This window comes from Ochotona princeps, chromosome 19, assembly GCF_030435755.1.
Source record: "Ochotona princeps isolate mOchPri1 chromosome 19, mOchPri1.hap1, whole genome shotgun sequence".
Taxonomy (NCBI): domain Eukaryota; kingdom Metazoa; phylum Chordata; class Mammalia; order Lagomorpha; family Ochotonidae; genus Ochotona; species Ochotona princeps.
This window is the reverse complement of record NC_080850.1, coordinates 35,235,049-35,252,845: the sequence shown is the minus strand read 5'-3', so window position 1 is coordinate 35,252,845 and position 17,797 is coordinate 35,235,049. Positions and strand designations below refer to the sequence as shown.

Sequence of the window (17,797 nt, the reverse complement as noted above, 5' to 3'; positions counted from 1 at the left end):
TTTGTGGCTTAATGTGCAGCACCACAATGCCATCCACTAAACTTTAGACTTAATGTAGCTTACATCAATTACATGTACAAAACAGTTGGATCTTCAGAAATTTTTGATACAATCAAAAGATGTACTAGTGACTTTTTAACTTGCTGTCACACTGTATGGTATTATTACAGAGTTCTGAAACATTGGCATTTCTCTGATTTGTTCATTGCTACCTAAAGTTGTCGGTTTTTCTTGGTCATTGTACAGACTTATGCATACATATTTCCTTTGTGAAAACTGATAATGAGGCTGCAAGACTACTTGAACTAACAGATCTTAATCTGATTTTCCTATAATAAGACTAAAGGCAGATAGTGCCTACCATGAATTGGTAGCTGCTTTACTGCTTGAGTCAAATTGATAAGAAAATTAGAAAGTTGAGTTTTATTTTTAAGAAATATTTATTTAATAATTGTTTGTCTATAGAATTCAAGATGGAAAGGGTGTTTGCTCCCCTCATCCCAATATATTGTGTTTCTTTTTTTTTTTTTTTTTTTTTTTTTAAATTTTATTTTAAATTCATTAATTACATTGTATTATGTGACACAGTTTCATAGGTACTGGGATTCTCCCCACCCCAATATATTGTGTTTCATAGAATAATACCTGCTCTTCCACATTTTCTCCCTAACCCCTACACAAATAGTTTTGCTTAATAAAACTTTTAAAGTGGGGTATTTTGCAATTCAGTTCATGAAACATGAATCGATTTATTCATCATTAGATGAGTGCTCATTTTCAACTTCATTTTCTGTGGCTTTTTGAACAATATTGTCATTCACACAAGAGAATATGTGGAATTTTTGAACATAAATTTGAATGCTGGACTTAACGCTGGTGTCTTGAGGTTTGGCAGGAATGTAGAGCTTTTGGTTTCTCTCATGTAAATCATGTTCATGATTGTGTGTTTAATATAGGAAGTCTTTAGTCAGTATCAAAGCAGGCTGTGACTATAAATGACATATGCTCTACAACACTGATTGTTGTGGCTGAATTCCATTTGATGGGTTCGGTGGGGACAGGACGTCTGAAATCCTATAATATTCTCTGCATATTTCCATTAGTGTTTATCACATTGCATAACCATTCATTTCCTTGTTTGTTGCTCTTGATAAACTGAGAGTTGCTGAGAGAAATCGTAACATTAAGAAGTAACATTAGGGCCCAGCGGCGTGGTCTAGTGGCTGAAGTCCTAGCCTTGAACGTCCCGGGATCCCATATGGGCGCCGGTTCTAATCCCGGCAGCTCCACTTCTCATCCAGATCCCTGCTTGTGGCCTGGGAAAGCAGTCGAGGATGGCCCAATGCATTGGGACCCTGCACCCGTGTGGGAAACCCAGAGGAGGTTCCTGGTTCCTGGCTTCGGATCGGCACAGCACCGGCTGTTGCGGCTCACTTGGGGAGTGAATCATCGGACGGAAGATCTTCCTCTCTGTCTCTCCTCCTCTCTGTATATCTGACTTTGTAATAAAATAAATAAATCTTAAAAAAAAAAAAAGTAACATTAACTGTGATCCCAGGTGCTGTGCTAGCTTACATTATGTATATTATCTCATTTAATTCTTCTAAGGGACTTCTGAGGTAAGAATTGTTATTTTGGTTGACAAGAAAACTGAGATGAATGGTTAAGCAACTAGCTCATGGACTTACAAGCAATAAATTGTGGAACCCAGATTTAAACCCAGCCGGTCTTACTTCACTACCATTCTACTTTGTTATCTCTGAGTTCCAGGTCCTAGCACTTTGACAGAGTGCCTGAATCCAGGATTGGAACCTTCTTTTTTGTTTGTTTGTCTTCTTTTCAGAGATTTATTTATTAATTAGAAAGGCAAAAGTGACAGAGACAGACAATAACTTCTGTCTTCTGGTTCACTCTACAAATGCCCACAACAGCCAGGGCTGGGCTAGGCTGGCTGGGCCAGGTGGAAACCAGGAGCCAGGAATTCCAGGTCTGTTCTGACAGTGGCTTTGCCTTCCACTCTTGCCCTGCTTGGGCCACAAGAGCAGGACGCTGCAAGGGGGTGGGGGGCAGTCAGGACTTGAGCCCTGGCACTCCCATCTGGAATGTGGGTGTCTCAAGCAGCGTGTTGTCCACTATGCCAAGTTCTGCTCCACCTGTTGTTTTCTTCAACTTTTTATACTTGAAATGCTTCAAGCTGTGCTTATACAGTGTCTTCAGTCTCTTGTACTTAGAATTTCAGTTGATCAGTTTTTCAAATGCTCAGAGTATATTTTGGTGTATTGCACGAGGTGAGGTGCTAAATTAAGGAGATTTGTGTAGATGATTAACTTGTTCTTACCTATTGAATTTAAAAGCTCATGCAGAAAGAAGAGACTTGTGAAAGAATACTGTCTGAAATATGATATTGGTCGAATACTTGGCTACTTTTTCTGTGAATTTTGTATTTTCACATTGGACACTATGTTTTTTGTAATTAACTTAATACTGGTTATTCATTTAAATTGATGTATCATGGGTGGGAAGTGCTTGGCAGATTTTAACTCAACGTAGTAATGGATGGATGGCTTAGTGTTAAAAAGATCTTCTTGAAAAAATAAAGAATAAAAGCTCAGGGTATGGCACGATTGCTTAGTGGCTGAAGCTTCACCTTACAAGTACCAGGAACCCATATAGACAGCAGTTTGTGTCCTGGCTACCTTCCCATCCAGCTCCCTGCTTGTACCTGGGAAAGCAGTGGAGGATGGCCCCAGGCCACTCTACACCCACCTGGGTTGCCTGGAGGAAGCTCCTGGCTCCTACCTTGGGATTGTAGCTATTTGGGGAGTGAATCAGCAGATGGAACATCTTTCTCCCTGTCTCTCCTTCTCTCCATAAATCTGACTTGTTTTTATCTTGAAAGAAAGAGCGTACAGATTAATACTGTGTCTTCTGGTTCCCTGTCCAAATGCCCACAGCAGCCAGGGTCAGGCAGGACCCGAGCCGCCAGCCCAGAGCATCACCCATGTGGGAGTCTCAAACTGACAGTTAGGTACATGAGCATCCTGAGTGGCAGCTTAGTAGGTTAAGCCACAACACCTACGCCAAGAGCAAAGATCTTCAGTTTTTACTTTTCTTGTAATTTTAGGGGAAACCATTTTGGGACATGTATTTTTTCCTTACACTTAAATTTGTATGAAAGTTTAGTTTTTGTTGCTGTTTTTGTTTTCACTATGTTTTAGAACTATTCAGTAAATTTGCTTGAACAAACTAGTAAAGTCATTTTATATTAATTGAGGTGTCCATCAGAAGTATTCTTCATTGGGGCCAGTCTGATGGCATAATAGGCTGATCTTCTGCCTACTAGCACTGGTATCTCGTACGGGTGCTGGTTTGTATCCCTGCTGCTCCACTTCTGATCCAGCTCCCTGGTAGGGCAGCAGATGAGAGCCTAAGGCCTTAGGTTCTTATATACATGTGAGAAATCGGAAACAGGTTCCTGGCACCTAGCTTTGGATCAGCTTAACTCAGGCCCTTGCTGCCGTTTGAAGAGTGAACCAGTGAGTTGAACACATGTTTCTTTCCTCTCTGTAAAACTCTGCCTTTTTAAAGAGTTGATGCAGTGGCTCAACAGGCAAATCCTCTGCAGGTTCTGGTATCCTGTATGGGCACCGGTTCATATCCCAGCTGCTCTACTTCCCTCCCAGCTCCCTGCGTGTGGCCTGGGGAGGCAGTAGAGGATGGCCCAAAGTCTTGGGACCCTGCACCCATGTGGGAGACCCAGAGGAAGCTCCTGTTTCCTGACTTCAGATTGTCTTAGCTTGAGCTATTGAGGCAATTGAGTGGAGGAGAGAAAGGAAGCAGTGGATGTAGGCTGTTTCTGTCTCTCTTCAAGTAGATCTGCTTTTCCAATAAGAATAAATAAATCAACCCTGGCACGATAGTGTAGTGGTTAAAGTCCTCGCCTTGAATGCACTGGGATCCCATATGGGTGCCAATTCTAATCCCGGAGGCCCCGCTTCCCATCCAGCTCCCTGCTTGTGGCCTGGGAAAGCAGTCGAGGATGGCCCCAAAGCCTTGGGACCCTGCACCCACGTGTGGGAAACACAGAGGAAGCTCCAGGCTACTGGCTCCGGATTAGCTCAGCTCCAGCCATTGCGGCCGCTTGGGGAGTGAACCATTGGATGCAGGATCCTTGTCTCTGTCTCTCCTCCTCTCTGTATGTCTGACTTTGCAATAAAAATAAAATCTTTTTTTAAAATGTGTATTTATTTGAAAGGCAGAGTAACACAGGGAAGATGGAGACTAAGACACAGATCTTGGGCCCGGCAGCGTGGCCTAGCGGCTAAAGTCCTCGCCTTGAATGCCCCGGGATACCATTTGGGCGCTGGTTCTAATCCCAGCAGCTCCACTTCCCATCCAGCTCCCTGCTTGTGGCCTGGGAAAGCAGTGGAGGACGGGCCAGTGTATTGGGAATCTGCACCCGCGTGGGGGACCCGGAAGATTCCTGGTTCCTGGCTTCGGATCGGCATGCACCGGCCCGTTGCGGCTCACTTGGGGAGTGAATCATCTTCCTCTCTGTCTCTCCTCCTCTCTGTATATCTGACTTTGTAATAAAATAAATAAATCTTAAAAAAAAAAAAGACACAGATCTTGCATCTTCACTCCTGGGCCATGCTGTAGCCAGGAGCCATGGTGTCTAGCTGGTTCTCTAACACGTGTGGCAAGAGCACATCTGTATGTAATGCCTCCCAAAGTGTGCATTATCAGAAAACAGGAGCAGAAGTTGAGACGGGCTTGAACCAGATGCTCCGGTATGGGACGTGGGGGTCTCAAGCAGAGTCATAATGTATTGGAGTGCTGTGCCACACTCTGAAGTTATATCTTAAATTGCAACCCGTTTATTTGGTGACTGCAAATAAATATTGTGTTGGACAGTTCCATTAAATTTCTTGGTTGTACCTGAAAGCCATTACGTTTAAAATAACCTCAGGGACAGAGTTTTACCCTTGTGATTAAAGCTCCCCTTAGGAATCTGTATGCCATGGTACACTTTTTGAGAACCTATAGGGGCCCGGCGGCGTAGCCTAGCAGCTAAAGTCCTTGCCTTGAACGCCCCAGGATCCCATATGGGCGCCGGTTCTGATCCCGGAAGCTCCACTTCCCATCCAGTTCCCTACCTGTGGCCTGGGAAAGCAGTCTAGGACGGCCCAAGGCCTTGGGACATTGCACCCGCATGGGAGACCTGGAGGAGGTTCCAGGTTCCCGGCTTCGGATCGGCACAGCAGCAGCCGTTGCGGCTCACTTGGGGAGTGAATCATTGGACGGAAGATCTTCCTCTCTGTCTCTCCTCCTCTGTGTATATCTAACTTTGTAATAAAATAAATAAATCTTTTTTAAAAAAAAAGAACCTATTATCAGGTACCTTTCACAAGATAATCTAGTCGGGCCTAGCCCAATGGCTCAGTGGCTAAATCTCCCTTGCATGTGCCAGGATCTCATGTGGGTGCCAGTTCATGTCCTGGCTGCTTCACTTCCCGTCTAGCTGCCTGCATTGGACCTGGGAAAGCTGTAGAGGATAGCCCAAAACTTTTGGACCCTGCACCCATGTAGAAGACCCCAGGGAGGCTCCTAGCTCCTAGTTCCTTCATGGCTTTGGTTCAGCTCAGCTCCAGCCATTGTGGCCACTAGGGGAGTGAACCAGCCAACAGAAGATCTTTGAATCTCTTCTTCTCTCTGTAAATCTGCTTTTCCAATGAAAATATCTATCCATCTAATCTAATGACTGAAAGAACAAGAAAAGGGAGAAAATTGATTTAGTATAGTTTGAAATTGCAGAGGTGAGAGGCTAGTGACTTAACATTCAATCTCTCCACCCATGGCAGGTGGGTCAAGATTTATATAGGAGAACACAAATTTAGCTGCATGACTACAGACATGCAAGCAGTGGAGAGATGGGGTGAGGTCTACTAGTTGTTCCACATGTTTCAGTTCCTTTTAACTCATACATTGCAGGAGCACCCAGGCTTCTAAGAGTGGGCAGGGGCTCTTAGGTCAGAGCTAGGTACCTCAGGTCTTTGAGTTTTCAATGTGTTGTAGGGTTTAGGTTCTGTTTAGAAGTGCCTGGGTTAGTCTTGGCTCAGCCATCAGTGCATGCTCTGGAATTTGGCAGTGATGGTTCAAAGAGGAGGGTCTCTGCTGCCCACATGGGAGACTTCATTTGAATTCTTGGTTTCCTGGCTTTGCCCAGGTTCGTCTCCAGCTGTTACAGACATTGGGACACACACCTGTGGGTGCGAGTACTTTGTGTTTATCTTTTTTCTCTCTGCCTCTCAGGTAGGTAGGTAGGTAAAATACATAAGTAGATAGATAAATAAAGCAATTGCTTTGTAATAGAAAAAAAAACCCAAGATAAAATAAGTCTTCAGTGTCTCTTTGCAGTATCTTCCTTTCTTGTTTCTTTGCTTCTGTTCCACAGAGTAGTGCTGCCTCCCACTCAATTGCTCAAGTCAGAAACATTGGAGTTAAATTTGAAGATTTACTTTTTTTAATTACCTGCATCTTATTTCATATGAAGTCCTAGCGGCTAAGGTCCGTGCCTTGCTGTGATAGGATTCCATATGGATACTGTTTCTAATTCTGGCTGCCCGGCTTCCCACCCAGTTCCCTGCTTGTGGTCTGGGAAAGCAGTTGAGGACGGCCCAAGCCTTGGGACCTGGCACCCGCGTGGGAGATCTGAAAGAGGCTCCTGGCTTCGGATTGGTTCAGCTCTGGCTCTTGGCAGGCACTTGGGTAGTAAATCAATGGACAGGAGATCTTCCTCTCTGTCTTTTATCCTTTCTGTATATCCACTGTCCAATAAAAATAAAATGAATCTTAAAAAAAAAGAAAAATTCTAATCTGTTTCCTCAGGATTATTGTTATTTTTAAATATATTTATTTGAAAGGCAAAGTTATAGAAGAACAGTTCTTCCACACGATGGTTCGCTCCCCAAATGGCTGCTATGTCTGGAGCTGGCCCAGGCTGGAGCCAGGAGTCAGGAGCTTCTTCTGGCCCTCCCATGTGGGTACAGAGGCCTGAGGGCTTAGGCCATCCTCTGCAGTATTCTCAGGCACATTAGTAGTGGACAGTTAGTGCCCATACGGAATGCTGGCACTGTATATAGCAGCTTCACATGCTACTCCACAGTTCTTACACCCTCAAGTTATTATTATGTTTAAGTAGTGTATACTATGCCATGTATTTTCTCCATGATCCCAATGTTAAATTATTTTTATTGAATTTATATGGAAATATAAAGTGTAAATTCCCCATATTATACCTGTTGTGCCATTGCAAAATGAAAATGTGAAAGTAAAAACATGCGTGAAAGTCATACAATTCAATTTTTAAAAAGGTTTTTTTTTTTTTTTTTTTTGAAAGGCAGAGTGACAGAGAGGGAGAGAACTTTCATTCACTGGTTCACTTCCCAAGTGCCTGCAACAACACAGGCTTGTTCAGGAGACTAGAATTTCATCAGAGTGTATGGGAAGGACCCACATGAATGGAAGGAGCCCAAGGACTTGACTGTATTATCTACTGTTTTTCTTGCCTTTGTGTTAGGAAGCTGGATCAGAAGATGAGCAGCTAGGACTCTTTTAAGATTTATTTTTTTATATTGGAAAGTGAAATATACAGAGAGGAGGAGGGACAGAGAGAAAGGTCGTCCGTCCTATGGTTCACTCCCCAAGTGTCCGCAATGGCTGGAGCTGAGTTGATCTGAAAGCCAGCTAGTGGTCAGGAGCCTCTTCTGGGTCTCCCAAGCAGGTGCAGGGTCCCAAGGCTTTGGGCTGTCTTCAACTGCTTTCCCAGGCCACAAGCAGGGAGCTGGGTGGGAAGCAGGGCCAACCGGATTAGAACCGGTGGCCATGTGAGATCTCAGCGCCTGTAAGGCGAGGTCTTTAGCTGCAGGGCTACCACACTAACCTGCATCCAGGACTCTTAGCTGGCATTCTGATATGGGATGTTGATGTTGCAATGGCTGTATTGCAATCCCAGCCTCCACAATTCAGTTTTTTTCTAAGATTTCTGTATTTATTTGAAAGGCCAAGTTACAGAGATGGAGAGATAAGGGCAGAGAGAGAGGGAGAGAGTGATCCCACCGATTGGTTTACTCCCCAAGTGGCCACAGTGGCCAGGGCTGTACCAGGCTGAAGCCAGGAGCCCGGAGTCTCTTTCGGGTCTCCCATGTAGGTGCAGGGTCCCAAGGCCCTGGGCTGTCCTGAACTGGTTTCTCAGGCCACAAGGTGGGAGCTGGATGAGAAGTGGAACAGCCCCGATTAGTACCGGTGCCCATATGGGATCCCAGCACATTAGGCAATCTTCGCTGCTTTTGCAGGTCACAAGCAGGGAGTTGGATCATAAGTGGAGTATCCAGGACACAAACTGGTGACAATTTGGGATGCTGGTACTTGAAGGTGGAGGATTAGCCAGTTGAGCCAATGTGCTGGCCCCAGTTTTAGAAGATTTTTGTTGGTAATGCCATTGTGATATAATGGGTAAGACCATTGTCTGCGACACTGGCATCTGCTAGGGGCACTGGTTTATATACTGGCTGCTCTGCTTCCAATCTAGCTCCCTGCTAAGGGCCCAGGAAAGTCAGTGTAAGAACACCCAAGTATTTGGGCCTATGCTGATCATTGTGAGACCTGAATCAAACTCCTGGCTTCAGCCTGGCAGACTGCTGTTCATCGAAGCTATTTGGGAAGTGAACAGCAGATGGCCAATTTCTCACTCTGTCTCTCCTTTGTCTCCCTGACTCCCAAATAAATAAATAAATAAATACATCTTAAAAAACATTCTTACTACCTCCAAATAAAACCCCATATATGTTAGCAGTCACTCATTTCTTCTGTTAACTCCTGCAACCATGTATCTATTTCTGTATCTGTGGATTCTCCTGAATATTTATGTAAAGTGCTCATGTGGTAGTTGCCTTTTTATGTCTGGCTTCTTTAAATTAACATTAATTTCAAGGTTTAAACGGTTATTCATTTCTTTTTTTTTTTTTTTAAAGATTTTATTGTAATTGGAAAGCCGGATATACAGAGAGGAGGAGAGACAGAGAGGAAGATCTTCCATCCGATGTTTCACTCCCCAAGTGGCCGCAACTGGCCGGTACGCGCCGATCCGATGCAGGGAACCAGGAACCTCTTCCAGGTCTCCCACGCGGGTGCAGGGTCCCAAAGCTTTGGGCCGTCCTCGACTGCTTTCCCAGGCCACAAGCAGGGAGCTGGATGGGAAGTGGAGCTGCCGGGACTAGAACCGGCGCCCATACGAGATCCCGGGGCGCGTTCAAGGCGAGGACTTTAGCTGCTAGGCCACGCCGCCGGGCCCTATTCATTTCTTTTTACAACTATGTAGTGTTCCATCATATGCATAGGCCTTGTTTTGTTTATCATTTCATCTCTTGATACTCAATTTATTCCATTTTTTTTTATACTACAAGTAGTGCTGCTGTGAACATTTGTGAACACATTTGCTTATATATTATAAGTGGAATTGCTGAGTCATACAATAATGATGTTTAATATTTTGGGGGAACTGCTGAATTGTGGTCCAATGTGATTGGAACAGTTTTCATTTTTGCTAGTCACATACCAGTGTTTGGCTTTTACACATTATTGCAGCCCTTGGAAATATATCTTAATATCTTTTTAAATCCTTTGCTTTTTAATTGGGTTATTAGTCTTTTATTGCTGAATCAAAGAGTACCATATATTGTGTTTTTTGGAAAAAATATTGTTGTAGGTATTTGTATGACTAATTTTTCTCTCTCCTTTTGGAAGGTCCTGTGCAAAATGTTATGATGTCTTCACAAGTGTCAGTGAGCCGAGGTTATAACTCACAGCTTCCAGGATCCTACCCTCATCTAATACCAGCAAAGACTTTGAATCCAGTCTCTGGACAGTCTAACTATGGTGGTTCTCAGGGATTGGGGCTGACTTTGAATAGACCACCTGTGGCTTCTCATCCAGCGATGCCCACGCTCCATAGTGGTCCTGTTCCTCGAATGCCGCCTCCTGGTTCTCAGAACCCAGCTGCTACACCAATGCCTTCTGGTAGTTTTCTTCCTGGAACCAACTTGTCAGCACCCTTGAACTGGCAGTATACCTATCCATCTTCAGGTTCACAGACAAACCATTGTCCTCCTTCATCATCCCAACTAACTGTCTCTGGGAATACAAATCTAACAACAAATCATCAGTATGTTTCTTCTGGGGATCCTTCACTTCAAAACAGCCTCATAAAGTCATCAGGTAATTTTTTTTTTTATAGCAGTGCTTGAAATGAAATGCTTAGTGGACAAGACTGCCACCTATGGTGCCAGCATCCCTTAAAGGTGCTGGTTCCAGTCCCTGACTGCTCTACTTCTGATCCAGCTCCCTACTAATGTGCCTGGGAAAGCAGTGAAAAAGGGCCGAAGTCCTTGGATACCTACACCCATATGGGAGACCTGAAAGAAGCTCCTGATTCCTGTCTTTGGACTGTTCCAGTTCCAGCCATAGGGCCATTTGGAGAGAACCAGCAGATGGAAGACCCCTTTTTGTGTCACCACCCACTTCTCTCTAATTTTGCTGTTCAAATGAATGAATTAAAAAAAAAAGGAATGTAAAACCCTTGCTTATTGAGATATTTGCTTGTTTAGGTTTTTAAATTTAAAAATTAAAAGTATTTTTTTAAAGATTTATTAATGTTTATTGGAAAATCAGATTTACAGAAAGAAGGAGAGACAGAGAGAAAGATCTTTCATCTACTGGTTCACTCCCCAAGTGACCACAATGTCCAGAGCTGAGCCGATCCAAAACCAGGAGCCAAGAGCTTCTTCTGGGTCTCCCACACAGGTGCAGGGTCCCAAAGTTTTTAGCAGTCCTCTACTGCTTTCCCAGGCCACAAGCAGGGAGCTGGATGGGAAGTGGAATAGCTGGGATTAGAACTGGTTCCCATATGGGATCCCAGCACATGCAAGGTGAATACTTTAGCCGCTAGGCTATCACACTGGGCCCTCTAATTTTTGTTTTTGTAAGATTTATTTATTTGAAAGATAGGGGCTCCTACTTCTGTTATCCAAATACCCTCAAAAGCTGAGGGGCCAAAGTTGGTAGCTTGAAAGTTAGTTCAGCTGTCACTTATGGGCATCAGGAATGAGTGACCTGCCAGAGTCAGTATAGCAGGAAACTGAAACAGTAGCCAGATTAAGGAATTGGACTCCGGTATATGGGAAGTGGTTGGCAGAAGTATGAGAGCAAATGACTGTCCTGGCGAACATGTTATTTAAACTGTCTAATAAAATTGGTGGGTGCTGGTGCCACAACTGTGATATTGGTATGTTAGGCTTCCTCCTATAGTGCTGGACTCCCATAAAGGCTGTGGTTTGAGTCTCAGCTGCTTTATTTCTGATCCAGCTCCTGCTAATGTGTCTGGTGAAAGATGGAGCAAGTCCTTGAATTCTTGTGCCCAAGTGGGAGAACCGGAAGGGGCTCCTAGCTCTGGCTGTGAGTCTAGCTCTGGGGAGTGAGGCAGCTAATGGAAGATCTTTCTCTATTTCTTCTTTCTCTGTATATCTGCTTTTTAAGTAAAAATATTTTTTTTTTCTTTAAAGAGTAGTGTGGGCTTGGTGTGGTAGCCTAGTGGCTAAAAATCCTTGCTTTGCGTGCGCATGGATCCCGTATGGACAGTGGTTTGTATCCTGGTTGCTCCACTTCACACCCAGCTCCCTGCCTGTGGCCTGTGATAGCAGTAGAAGACGAGCCAAAGCTTTGGGACCCTGCACCTGCCTGAGGGAACAGAAGAAGAAGCTCCTGGCTCTTGGCTTTGGATCAGCCCAGTTTCAGCTGTTGCAGCCATTTGGGGAGTGAACCAGTAGATGAAAGATTCTCTCTCTCTCTCTACTCTCTCTGTAACTCAGCCTTTGAAATAAAATGTAAATAAATCTTTTAAAAATTATCCATTTAAATTTTTTTTAAAAGTTAAGAGGAATTTATGAGCATTTTTTATTTGAAAGGCAGAGAAAGACAAAGATTTCCCACCCTCTGGCTCACTCCCCAAATGCCTACAATAGCCGGGGCTGGCCTAGGGTAAGTCCTGGAGCTGAGGATTCAGTCTGTGTCTTCTAACTGGGTTCCAGGCCCCAGCTGCTGGAGCCACTGCCAACTGCCCCCCGATGTGTGCGTGTGCCAGAAGCCAGAAATGGAGGCTGAGTCCAGGTCATCAAACCTGGGCATCTGAATAGGAGCTGCCAATGGCCCAAGTGCTGTGTTATCTTCTGTGCCAAACATCCACACCTTAATGTTTTTTTCTCGTCACCCACCTTGTGACATTGTTAAATTAATTACTTTTAGAAATCTCAAAGAAGGCTGCAAAATTCTAGCTATGAGTTTTATAAATAAGAAATATTCAACTTGATAAGTAATCTTATGAAATGTTACATATTTTGGATTCATAAATATATTTTTAAAGCAAAAGTGGAACTGGTGCTGTGGCATGGGGTAAAGCTCTGATTCATGTCCTAGTCATTCTACTTCTGATTTGGCTCCCTGTTAGTGTGCCTGGGAAAGCAGCAGCAGATGACCCCAGTGCTGTGCCCCTACAGCTGTGTGGGAAACCCTGGCTCCTAATTCCTGCCTGGCTTGTTCCTAAGCATTGCGGCCATTTAGGGAGTGAGCCAACAGATGGAAGCTCTCTCCCTCTCCTCTGTGTCTCCTCTGTCTGTACCTCTGCCTTTCAAATAAGTAAAGAAATACGTCATAAAAGCAAAAAATCTGCAAAGCTTCTGTAAGCTTATATATTCAGTTAAACATTAGGTTAGGTTGGTGCATCTTTGTGACTGGGAATGACATACACTGTTGTTCATGATGAGTTTGTTCATGATGAGTTGGTCATGGACTTTGCCCCATTGGTCTTTGACCTTTCTGTATTGCCACAGTTATATATGGGTGCTTCTTCAGTAAGGGAGTTAAATGCTGATAATCTTTGCCCTAACTTCTGTTGACACGGCACTAATTAGCATTACTAGGAGACATAAGGGTCCTAAATAATTTTTCTATTGGCCTCTGGAGAATTTAAGAACATATTAAATATTTGAAAAGTTTTAGTCTTATAAAAACAGGGTTAGTTGTTTAATAATTATGAATAGCTGAAAGCTTGCATAATACAACCTGAAACTTGAAGATCTGAGAGCTTAATTATGTGTTTTCTATTATGCTTTTTTTTTTTTTTTAAGATTTACTTATTTTTATTTGAAAGGAAGATTTACAAAGAGAAGGAGAGACAAAGATCTTCCATCTGCTAATTCACTCCTTAGATAGTGACAGTGGTCAGAGCTAAACTGATCAGAAGCCACGAGCTGCTTCTGGGCCTCCTACCTGGGTACAGGGTCCCAAAGGTTTGGGCCATCCTGTCCTGCTTTTCCAGGTCGTAAGCAGGGGGCTGGATAGGAAGTGGAGCAGCCAGGACACAAATTGGTGTCCATATGGTATGCTGGCAGAGAGAAATTAACAACTAAACTATCACACCTGGCCCTTCTATTATGTAACTAAATTAATTGATATTAGTTTTGTACTATCCAGAAATCTAAATGGTAGAAAATAATATCATTTAAGTTGAATTTCCATTGCAGAATAATATAGTCTCAAGTTCTGTACTTAAGAGCATACTTTTTAAAAAAGGTTTGTTTATCTTTATTTGAAAAATAGAGTTAGAGTAGGAGAGATGGGTATCTTCTTGTGCTGTTTCACTTCCCAGAGGACCACGACCAGAGCTAGGAGCTTTTTCCTTGCTTCCCATATGGGTACAGGGTCCCAAGGACTTGAGCCATCTTCTGCTGCTTTCTCATGTTGTAAGTAGGAAGATAGATCAGAAGTGGAGCCACCGAGTACTTGAACCTGTATTAACATGGAATGCCATGGCAGGCAGAGGTTAGCATGCTGCACCACTGTGCTGGCCCCCTACAACTATAATCTTCAAACTCTTACATGACGACAACTCACATAAATGCAGTGCCAGGAAGGCTTTATTTAAAGTGATAGTGACTTTTGCATTTTTCTTCATCTGCCAAAGTGTAAACTAAGGAGCCTACAACTGGGAGCCATCTCTCTGTCTCTCAAAAAAAAACAAATAATTAGGGCCCGGCGGCGTGGCCTAGCAGCTAAAGTCCTAGCCTTGAACGCGCCGGGATCCCATATGGGCTCCGGTTCTAATCCCGGAGCTCCACTTCCCATCCAGCTCCCTGCTTGTGGCCTGGGAAAGCAGTTGAGGACGGCCCAGTGTATTGGGACCCTGCACCCGCATGGGAGACCCGGAAGAGGTTCCTGGTTCCCGACATCGGATCTGCGGGCACCAGCCCATTGCGGCTCACTTGGGGAGTGAATCATCGGACGGAAGATCTTCCTCTCTGTCTCTGCTCCTCTCTGTATATCTGACTTTGTAATAAAAATAAATCTTTAAAAAAAAAAAAAGAAAAAAACCAAACAAATAAATAAATGAGAAAGAGTGAGCAGGGGATGGGGAGATGGCTTTGGGGCTAGCATTCCATGTCACAGTCCCTGGGTTTCTTACCTATCTGTCCCTGCCCGGCTTATCGCAAGCATTTTGCATGTGAAGCAACAGATGACAAAAATTTTTGTCTCTGGTTCTGTCTTTTTGCCTTTCAAATCAGTATTTTAAGTGATAAGAAGTTAATAATTATGAAGAAATGTTATTACCCATTTCATGAAAGCTCATGTTTAAGAAAAAGTTTTGGCCTTGATTGCTATTGCAGGTATTTAGAATAGATAAGAACTCTTTGTGTTTTCCTTGTCTCTCAAATAAACAATCATTTTAAGTCTGGAATGAAGAAATGAAATACACACTTGATTACTGGTGTTTTATTTGGTAGACTTTATTTCTTCTCTTTGGTAATGGGAACGTAAAAGCAATTGTGGTGGACCCAGTGCTGTAGCCTAGTGGCTAAAGTCTTCGCCTTGCATGTGCCGGGATCCCATATAGCACCGGTTCTGGTCCAGACTGCTCCAGTTCTCCTATTTAAGTACTAACCAGGCCCGACCCTGCTTAGCTTCCAAGATCAGATGAGATTGGGCGTGTCAGGGTGCTATGGCCGTAGATCCTGCTGCTCCACTTCTAATCCAGCTCCCTGCTGGTGGCCTGGGTAAACAGTAGAGGATGGCCCAAAGGCTTGGGACACTGCACCCATGTGGCAGAGCCAGAAGAGGCTGCTGGCTCCTGGCTTCAGATTGGCTCGGCTCTAGCCAATGAGACCACTTGGGGAGTAAACCAGTCGATGAAAGATCTTTCTCTCCGTCTCTTTCTCTCTTTAAATCTGTCTTTCCAATTAAAAAAAAAAGTCTTCAAAAAAAAGCAATTTTGGTTAACTTGAAACAACAATATTTTTTAAATAAGAAAGAATAATAGGTGAATGTGGTTTTAGGAAACTGATAACATGTAGAAAAAATTTATTATACTAGTTAGAACTTTTGCGCAGATAGGAAGATGATGAAATTAAGATGATGAGAGCTGTTGGGTTTGAGGACAGATGTCATGTTGTTGCTAGTTTGTTTCATTTGATAGTGTTTTAAAATTTTATAGATAGGGCCCTGTGTGATAGCCTAGTGGCTAAATCCTCACCTTGCATGCCATGGGATCCCATATGGGTGCCAGTTCATGACCCAGATACTCCACTTCCCATCTGGTTCCCTGCTTGTGGTCTGGGAAAGTGGTGGATGATGGCCCAGAGCCTTGCGGCCCTGCTCAGAGGAAGCTCCTGACTCCTGGCTTCAGATCGGCTGAGCTATGGCCACTGTGACAACAGGAGTAAATCAGTGGATAGGAAGGTTTTTGTCTCTCCTTTCTGTAAATCTGCCCTTCCAATAAAATAATAAATAAACTTAAAAAAATTATATGTATTATATGTTTACATATATAAATTAAAAAAATGTTTTTATTGGAAGGGCAAATATTTAGAGAGAAGGAGAGACTGAGAGAAAGATCTTCCATGCTCACATTTACTCCCTAGATAGCTGCAATGGCCAGAGCTGAGCCAATCCAAAGTCAGGAGCCAGGAGCTTCTTCTAGACTTTCCACATGTGTGCAGGCTGACAAGGCTTTGGGCCGTTCTCTGCTGCTTTCCTGGACCACAAGCAGGGAACTGGATGGGAAGTAGAGCAGCTATGACCACAGATTGACACCCATATGGGATCCCAGCGCATGCAGGATAAGGATTTAGCCATTGAGCCTCTGTGCCAGACTCTAAAATTTTATATTTTTAAATGAATTATTCTTTTAAAAAATACAAATTTAGAGAAAGAAGGAGAAACAGAGATTTTCTATTAATGGATTCATTCCTCAGATGGCCGGGATGGCTGGATCGGGGCTGATCTGAAGCCAGGAGCTTCTTCAAGTTCTCTCACTTGGTTGCAGGTGTCTTAGGAGTTGGGACCCTCTTCCACTGCCTTCCCAGGCCAGTAGTAGGGAGTTGAATTGGAAGTGGAACTGCTGGGACTTGAAGCAGAATCCCTGTAGGATGCTTGCTCTGCAGGCAGAAGCTTAGCTTGCTATGCCATGGTCTGGCTCCCGTGTTCTTAATGTAATCTAAAGCCAGTATAGAAGGCAAGCTATCTTTAACTATTATTTAAACATTAAACAAATTTATAATCTCATTAAAACATTTTATTTATTTAGAGATAGAGCTCTGTCATCTGTTGTTTTACTCCCTAAATGTTCACAAAGGATGGGGGCTGGACCAGGTTGGACTTGTTTATCAGGAATCCAGTTTAAGTGTCCCACATGGGTGACCGGAAATCAGTTACTCAAGGCATCATTATGAGCCCCAGCGTCTGTGGTAGTAGGAATCTGGTCATAGGGGCCAGAGCTGAAAGTGAAACGAAGACACTCCAGTGTGTGATGTGGGCATCTCACCTACTTGGTTAAAGATTTCGTCTATAGTTAGTTTTAGTAAGTTTTACTCCAGTGAACAAAGCAAAATAAAACAAAACTTGGAGAATTTAGAATAAGTATAATATACTGTATTTTTACCCACTGTAAATTTAAGTTGGTATTACTTAAGCAGACTATGTTAATAAGCAGAATTAAGATAACATTGTGAAATTAATAAATTAAAATTAGCATGTCTTGTTAATTTCAACTAGAATGTTTCCCATGACTTATAAAGCTTCCAAGATCAATTAATGAAAAATTGGTAAATATTCTATCTAGAAGTGGCTTGATGCAGATTTTTCTTTGAACTGCTTTAATGAAGGTTAAGAAGCCTGATAAATGGAGTTGGAGATGTGTTAGGAATCCATAGAGATTATAAGGTCACAAATGTAGGGAGTTAATATATTCTGTTAATTTGCTAAGAATTATAAATAAAGTATAAATCTGGAAGTTACTGAGCTCTGGGAGGAAGCTGCACTACATTCTCAAGTGATGTGTGAAAAAAAATCAATGTTTTCATAGGTTCTGCACCTCCCTTAAGAAATCCACCTCTGCCTGCCAGTTTTCAACCGGGAGTTCCTCATGCGCTCCCTCCTCCACCTAGAGGCCCCGCTCCGGTGCAGGCACCCACACCGCAGCAGTCGCCACAGGGAGCGGTGCACCAGCCTTCATTTAATTCAACTGGCAGTCAGGAAGGTAAGCAGATCAAAACCAAAGTCACATCCTGAACTTTTGTCTTCTCTTTCTTAAAAAAGATTTATTTATTTTTATTGAAAAGGCAGATTTATAGAAAGGAGAGACAGAGATCTTGCATCCACTTTTTTATTCCCCAAATGACCATAGTGTCCAGAG

The 17,797-nt window shown here is 43.2% G+C and overlaps 1 protein-coding gene across 3 annotated transcripts in view; it reads left to right on the top strand.

The window, feature by feature from the left end:
• The window catches only part of SEC24A (SEC24 homolog A, COPII coat complex component), a 69,553-nt gene that overhangs the window by 4,750 nt on the left and 47,006 nt on the right, over positions 1-17,797 (top strand). For all 3 annotated transcript variants that reach the window (XM_058677286.1, XM_004586414.4, XM_058677287.1), the window contains exons 2-3: positions 9,805-10,275; positions 17,468-17,641. In XM_058677286.1, the coding sequence (XP_058533269.1) occupies positions 9,805-10,275; positions 17,468-17,641 (645 nt within the window). The remainder of the gene's footprint in view (positions 1-9,804; positions 10,276-17,467; positions 17,642-17,797) is intronic.